Source organism: Halyomorpha halys, unplaced genomic scaffold (assembly GCF_000696795.3).
Source record: "Halyomorpha halys isolate HHAL.00 unplaced genomic scaffold, Hhal_1.1 Scaffold1205.1, whole genome shotgun sequence".
Classification (NCBI taxonomy): Eukaryota; Metazoa; Arthropoda; class Insecta; order Hemiptera; family Pentatomidae; genus Halyomorpha; species Halyomorpha halys.
Window position 1 is genome coordinate 137,852 of NW_027108984.1, and position 8,411 is coordinate 146,262.

At 32.8% G+C, this 8,411-nt stretch overlaps 1 protein-coding gene across 1 annotated transcript in view; it reads right to left on the bottom strand.

Annotated features, from left to right (window-relative positions):
- Positions 1-3,022: 3,022 nt before the first annotated feature.
- Positions 3,023-8,411, bottom strand: part of LOC106688782 (cilia- and flagella-associated protein 53) — a gene marked incomplete at its 3' end in the record, with an annotated part of 23,097 nt that continues 17,708 nt past the window's right edge. Inside the window, 4 exon segments of the mRNA XM_014433418.3 lie at positions 3,023-3,068; positions 3,173-3,257; positions 6,266-6,381; positions 7,318-7,385. Coding sequence (XP_014288904.1) covers positions 3,023-3,068; positions 3,173-3,257; positions 6,266-6,381; positions 7,318-7,385 — 315 coding nt within the window.

Sequence of the window (8,411 nt, forward strand, 5' to 3'; positions counted from 1 at the left end):
ATGGATTTGTTGATGGGCATTATTAGATCCAGCACTATAGCATATGGACACGTCCAAACGCTTTGTTTAGTCAAGTCAGGCAGAGGATCTCTTATCTCAAAGTTCAGGCCTAGGCTTGTGATAATGGATTTCGTTGCCTCAATAAATGTTAGCTGTGTTTTTAGTCGCCTAGTATTACCAAGAGTGCTGGCTCAGTAATCACTACCATTCCTAAGCACGCGCTCGTAAAGGATGACAGCATTTATTTTTCGCCTATCTTTTAGGGACTCGATCTCTGCCTGCAATTGCATGGCTAGAATCGGTGTCGATTTAGCCGCACCGGTAATAATCCTCAATGCCTTATTTTGTACTATATCAAGACGTCCCAGCACTGAATCGGTAGCTGTGACCATAATCCCAGAGCCATATTCCAGGACTGATCTTATATATGACCTATATGCATGTCTTAAAACCTCAGTGGTTGCTCCCCATTTTATGGCTGTGATTCGTTTCATAAGTCGCAGTCTTGATTCTCCTTTATCTGCAGCATCCATACATTGCCTAGCCCAGGTTAACTTATCATCCAGGATCAGTCCTAGATATTTCGCTTCATGAGTCCTGCTAATAGCCTGATTATCAAGATTCACTCGGAGCTCATGCTGCTTTGCAGAAAGGGTAAATATAGTTGGTATACTGTCTTTTGTCTATTGATAATCATTTCGTTTTCATCTGCCCAGCTCTTCAGAACCTTTAAGGTATCGTTGGCCCACTTTTCAAGAGCACCGATCCTACTGCTGGTCCTCCAGATTATCAAGTCATCAGCATACAATAACGCTTCAGTACCAGGTGATTTCTCCATCAATGTACCTATGACGTCATTAATCATAATATTAAATAGCATTGGACTCAGTACCTTGAGGTAGTCCCTGTTTTACCTACTCAATATAGTACTCTCAAAGGGCTATGAGAATTGAAACCTAACTAAAGCTCTAGAAAGATTCCTGGTATGATTTGAAAGGATTCTGCGATACATGTTTGGAGCTGTGGACATGTTCTGGAGCAAGAAACACAACAAAATTTAATAACAAATATAGAAATTAAGTCACTGTTTAAAGATCAGGTTGTGTGCCAATTCATCAGATTTGCATAACTATGTTGGGCAGAGCAACAAATGGACAATAATACAACCACTGAAAATGGATAAGTGGTAAGTCCATGATTGTGCTGGCTAAACTTTGTGGCTACCAATGCAAGTACACTACATAATATCAGAATTTAGAAAATTAGCAAAGAAAACTGGTGATCTATGCTGAAATAGGGTAAGCTTAAAATGAATAGGATGCAGTGCTGCTTAGTTATATTTATCAAACACAATCTTTGTCTTTCTTTATAAAACCTTTCCTAAATCCACAACATACATCTTATTCATTAGGACAATCATATTGTTTAGTTTACCTGATAATGAATGATATTAGTAATGATTGATTTTATTTCTTAGTGTTTAATACGAAACATTGTAATTCATAATAAAATGGGGTAAATGTCCGAGGGATAGACTGAAAGGTAGATGGGAGGATTACGTTAAAACTGATTTAGTAGAATTGTGTTTGGAGGGGCATCGCTGGAGGGATGTAGGTAGAGAGCGATTGGTAGTATCGGCATCGAACCTTCGAGTTCGTTAGGCCTTTATTATCATTATTATTAATTCGAATGTCAGTCCTTCATTACTAATTCACGTTGAAAATGAAAAGAATTTACAAAACTATTATCCTTCCCAATGTTCTTCATGGATGGGAAACATGGCCTCTTGCACTAAGAGATGAACAGCCTTAAGGTTTTCAAAAATAAAGTATTACATAAAATATACGGACTGAAAAGGGATGAATTAACGATAGAATTTAGATGACTACACAACACTGAATTAATGGAACTGCAACCGGTAAATATAACTGAGATAATAGCATTGTGGCATATAAGATGAGCGTGTAAGGTTGTAGGGCTTAGTATGAGCAGATTCCTAAAATGTTAAAAACACAGAACCAACAGGTAAATGTTGGAGAGGTAGACCTAAACGTAGATGGGAGGATTCCGTTAGAACTAATTTAGTGGATTTGGGTTCGGAGGGACGTCACTGGAAGGATGTATGTAGAGAACGGTCGTATCGGCATCAAACCTTCGGGTTCATTAGACCTTTATTATTACTATTATTATATTGTAAAACATAGTTTAAGACACTATAGTAGATTTTGGTACAGTGGTGCTATCTAGAAACTTAAATTTAATTAGTATTACAGACTAAAAATTTAGCAACCCTCCTTAAGTCAACTATACACTAAATTTTACTTTAAGAGGAAAATAATATCACAACATTCTATGCTAACTGTTTAATTTACTTAATAATATTACCAACTACCTGATAAGTTCCATCAGTTTATTGTTCTGAGAGCACAAAGGGCAGGGTACTGATGGATGATCCACAGGATAGTCTTGATTCTTCTTCTCCTTCATAGAATAGTTCTGATACTTCTTTTCCTCCATAGGATAGTCTTGATAATTCTCCTCCATAGGATAGTCTTGATATTTTTTCCCCTCCATAGGATAATCTCGATACTTCTCCCTTTCTATAGGATAGTTTCGATATTTCTTTCCCTCCATATAACGGTTCTGATACTTCTTCTCCATTGGATAGTCTCGATACTTACTTTCCTCATAAGAATAAGAGTGATAATTCTCTTTGATAGGCTTAGAAGATGATTTTCGATTTTGATTCACCTCTGTTGAAGATTTTCTCTTCATACTGGAAAATATTATATAATCAATTTTCTTAGAATAATAAATATTCAAAATAATGAACAAATAAGAATTATGTTAAGAACTTTTCACATAATATCATGTATCTTTCATGATAATAGAAGAGGAGCTAACCAACCCTGTTGTTAAAACGTTTACTTACACATAACCTGGTGCATGAGGACAACATAAACAACACAGTCCATCATTCTTGTCTGGGAGTGGCGGAGGCTTCTCAGGCAGATTGTTCTCCTCTTCTTCTTCCTCTTCTTCTTCTGGCACAATCTTGTCATATTTGTCTAGAGATTTAGAGAAATGTTCTCAGTAGTAAAATTAACTAATCCACTAAGTAAATTTGTATACAAGTATTAATTTATTAATAAAGGAGGGAAAAAAAACATACAGTCAACAGGTTGATTCAACTCTGATTGTGGAATCGATGAAATTGTAAATCCATCCTTCATATTCTTTCCTCTAATAGAACTTTCCTAAAAAATATGAGACAAATTAGTTAATGCTATGCATTAGAAAAAGGGTAAATTAACAGCAGAGTAGGGCAAAAATTAACTATAATTGAAACTAATTGCTAATTTTTGCCCATCTCTGATTGACAGTTCGAAATTATAATGTTCAAAAAATAAAAAAAATTCTCTTTTTTCCTTACACTTACATATATGTGATAAGAGATATAAAGAAAAGAGAAAATATTGTGATTATGAAAAATTTTATATCTTTGTTTTCAACAGAAATATATGTTACAAGGTCACCTGGAGCCAAATAACTAATTCCCATAAATGTTTTCTATGTGTCTGTAGTCATCATAATTCAAAAATAAAAACTGAAATAATATATTTATGATAGGTGAATTCCTGGAATATTACAGTAAAGTTTTCACTAAAATTGAATTACTGGAAATGAAATTCTAAATCAAAGGTTCCTAACTGGTAGTTACAGACTATAGGTGAGTTGTAAGAGCCAGGGGAGTGAGGCACAGGAGAGTTCAGCAGCACTTATTTTTAGAGCTTTTTAATTACTTACCTTTCCTAATGTTTAAGTGTTAGTTGAAAGGTTTTAAAAGGTAAATGCACTATGAAAGTGCATCTAACTGCATATCCAAAATCCAAGAGAGGGTTTGGTCTGCAAATAGTTCAATTTTTGATTTAGTAGTACTACACTACTTGGGAACCACTGCCCTATATCATCAAATTAACACTTCTTTACCATTTTCTCAAAAACAGTTAAAACAATTTTGATTAAACCTGTTATATTAATGTAAAATTAACTTCTCTTAATTATCAGCTATGTTTTCTCCTTATTCAAACAGACTAATAGGGCTTAAATGAAGAATTTTCAGATTTCTTAACTTTCAAGTACAATTAATTTTGATTTTTTGAAATAAAAATTTACAGTCTCTCATTGGTAGTAGTATAAAGATGTGGATAAATATAAACAGTGAAAGAATTTTAGAATGAACAAAAGAAGAAATATTTTTCCAGGTTGAAAACAAATTTACAGAAATAAGAGTAGTAATATAGATGTATAATATACATTGCTAAAGATTATAGAAAAATGAATACCGAACACATTCCATAAAATAGAAGAAAGTAAAGGAGAGTGATGAAAAATGGATAAATAAATTGAATTTATAAGTAAATGTTTCCATATTTCCATGGTTATTATAGATTTTTCAAAATTATATAATTAATTAATTGGTTCATACTAGATATTTTTTTTTTTGGCTCTACAGATCATGTAGCTTTTTGGCCGCCAGGAGCAGCCTTCTCCACCCCGTCTATCATTGGTTACTGCATTCCAGTTCGCTGCATGCAGCTCTTTCGCATCTTCTCCGATTCTGTACATCCATCTGGTTTTTGGCCTCCCACTTGTTCTATTGTCATTCATTGTTGCGTAGAGGCATCCAGATAGATTGCTTTGAGTCACAGCCCTCTCCTTCATATCATCAAATATTGCCTGACTAATCTCTGCAACTAGTTCCCTGTTATTTCTTCTACAACATGTGTTAAGGCTTTGATCCCAGATCGCTCTGCCAATTGTGCAGAGGACTTTCCTTTCAATTCTGCTTTCTAGTGTGCCTGTTCGAGCTCAGGTCTCACAGCCATAAATTAGAGCTGGTTTTATCACAGCACTATACACCATTAGCTTAATATTTCTATGTTTTTTGTGTTTTTAAGGATTTCAGTATACATTATAGAAGATCATTTATCACATTTTTATCATAATTGAGATTTTGATAGTTTTGAAGTCTAGGAGGTCCAGCAATACCGTTCACACTATATGAGGTATTCTTCCGACCAATTTTTCTTAGTCAAATGATAACCGATAACCATATGATAACCGAGGTGTCATGCTATAAAGGCATAACATCCCAGCGGTTCTTTTTTTCCAAAAAGTTTATAAAAATTGTCTTATGTTCTTCTATCTGGAGCCAAATAAAGTGTATAATACCTTTAATTACCTAAAGAGATTATTTGTTTTTATATTTATTACTAAACAGTTAGAGAAGATTAATTTGTGCTCCTCTGGAATGGTCTTAACCGGTCTGATGTCGGGCCTGTATGGTGGCATTCCGTATCCTATCTCTCCATGTCTGTATTTCTATTTTTCGCAGATACCTCATTTACATGGCTTGTAACTGAAGAGTAAGTTAGGATAGGAAGGAAGGTCGATTTACATAAGGCTAGTTTTGTCTGTTTTGTCACCTCTCTTCTTTCCAGGAGATCCCTTCTGACTCTACTGAACATCTTCCCTGCTTCTCCAATTTTTTGGGCCATTCCACATCAATGTAGCCACTTTCATTGAGAGGAACTCCTAGATATTTAAAACTCTCGGCCTGCTCTAATCTCTGTCTTCCAACCCTTAGTACCCTCATTATCCTTCAGGTTCCTTTCCTACCCCTCAAGGGCTAGCTTAGTGCAAGGCTAGTAGAAATTAACATTCCTCTGGTTCCTGAGTTCAGTACACAGCACTAACACACTGAGGACATTACACAAATCACTTATACTAACATAAGGTCACAGTCAGTACACACCCTAGGATCACCTTTCCTAGGTAGCCGCCCCGCCCGGAAGGGGGAGTAAATCAGGGTGCTCTGAGCAGCGCCTCCAGCTGACTCGGGAGAAGTGGACTCAAATATTACAGAAAACAACGAATAGAGCTGGACTAATGATTAACTAAAAAAGAAAAAAATAGAGAAGGGTGTTCGAATCGGACAAAGGCAATACCACTCGATCTCTTTCGATCGCATGTCCACGGCTTCGTTATCTTTTGTTAAATTTTTTTATCATTAGCATAAAAAAGTTCATACTCATTATTTTCATCTAAAAAACATTTATAAACTTATTTTTATCTTTTTCTTACCATACACATATAATGATAGACACATATCTCATTTATCCACACAATGAGCTGTTGGCTAGTTGGCATATGTTTAAGAACAAACTGAAATTGATGATTACTAGGAATCTTATAATATTACCTCTGACATTCTGGATTGAGACTGAGTAGATGTTGCTCTGAACACAGACTGGTCTTGGCAGCAGTTGCACTTACCAAATTTTACCCCACCGTCATCATATTTATATTCTTTGTAGCCTAAATCAAAAGGCACAGAACAAAAAAAAACCTAAATCAAATTAAAAGATCAAAAACTAAAGCTTGTAATTAATATTACTTGAGCAACTAAAATTAACTCGGATAAATCATTTTTCAGATAATGATTATTATCAGTTATTTCGATAAAAATAGTGGAAATGTTACAGTTTATTCCTAATCAAAATGAAAATAAATATAATTGGAATCCGTGAGAAAAAAGATAAATGGTGCAATATACATATTAGGAACTTATTATAAATCTAATCAATTATAATTGATTCTCCAGCAAATATTGTAAGATTTATTTCAAATAACATTAAAAATATTAATCTCGACATGATTATTTTCTTATAACTCCTCCGTTTGGGCCATTCTCGAGGACATCTTATTTATAATATCACAGCTAACAATGTCATTACAAATTTTTCAGGCTATTTTGCCTTTGTCAAAATATATTTTAGTCTATTAACCTTTTTTTACCCACTATTTTCACTTATTCTAATTTTATTCAAATTACACTATCTATTTGAACCATATAAATTAACATTAATACGGTTGTAATAGATCATGTAATGTTAATTAATAAGATTATAATAGAATAGCATGATATTATAAATAAAATATCATTGATAATGGCCGAAATGTAGGAGTTATAAGAAAATAAACATTTTGAAACTATATATTTTATATTATATATTTTTTATTATAATTGATAAACAAAAAAGTCGTAAAAAAGAAATTGAATTATATATAAATTAAAAATATTGTCAGCTATAAATGAACTAATTAAAAAATTTGTATTGATTGTCCTTTCATCTTAATTCCTTATTTAAACTAAATTAAAACAATATTGTTTAAAATTTCAAAACCTAAGTTTACTTCAGAGATTGAACATACTCAATTTTCTTTTATTGAAAGGAATAACTCCACACTCACCTGGTAAAATATCGCCATGGTTCTTATGAGAGATGATGTGTGCAGGACTTGGTCTGATTGCTTCCTGGCTGAGAACAAATGGCAAAATTGTAGCCTCATAATTTCTAAATTTCATCATTTTTTTTTTTTAAATAGGCAATCTGTTAAATGAAAAAGTGAAAGAGAGTCCAAGGTACCACGTATCTAGTTATCAAAAAAAGCAACTATTATTAATCAACAGAAAATTAGTCATACCAACAAAAATCATTTATATTATCGTAATGAGGTGTAGATAGTTGACCGTAGATTACGAATTAGAGAAGATGGTCAGGGGTGCAGTCAACTTACTTACAGTTCCCAGTTTTCTACGTTTATATCGCCTTGTTCTACTATTACGTTAAAAAATTAGGGCCTTTAAGTATCCATAACGATTATTTAAAGTACTTATGCAATTTTTTATAACTTATTTAAACAATTCTCTTACCTTTGGGTCTCAAAATTTTATATTTCACACTTTTTATGTTTTTTATGTTATCACTAACTTTACTTTTATTTTATCATTTTCATTTCGTATCAACTGTTTTATCTCAACGTTCTTTCTTGACAGTTCCATTTCTAGTGAATCCTTTGTCCTTCTGTCACTGCTAAGATTCCCTGCTAGTCTGTAAGTTTCTTCTCTCGTTCTCATATTTCTTACATTATTCTTAAAAATATTGTTTTTAAATACGCTTTAATGTTTACGGAATTAAAAAAATTTTTTGATTTTCTGGTAAGTCAATTTCAATAAATTTTTTTAGGTTAAAACTTCCAAAAATTGAATATATTTTATTCTATATTTTCTTTTTTGTTGTACAATGTTTCGGGACTACTGTCCCATATTCATGTACCTTAATAAACCTCTCTTTTGTCAAACTTTTAATTTCACTCAGGAAATCATGTCATCGATTAAAAAACATAGTTGAAAAAAAAACTTTTTTTGTACTCATCTATATAACATTCTTGCCTATTATATCATATATATATATATTTAGGTATAGGTATATAAGTTAATTCTCACACTGTAATTCAGATATAAGTCACTCACTATATTTCATTTTCTGTCATATTGTTCAATA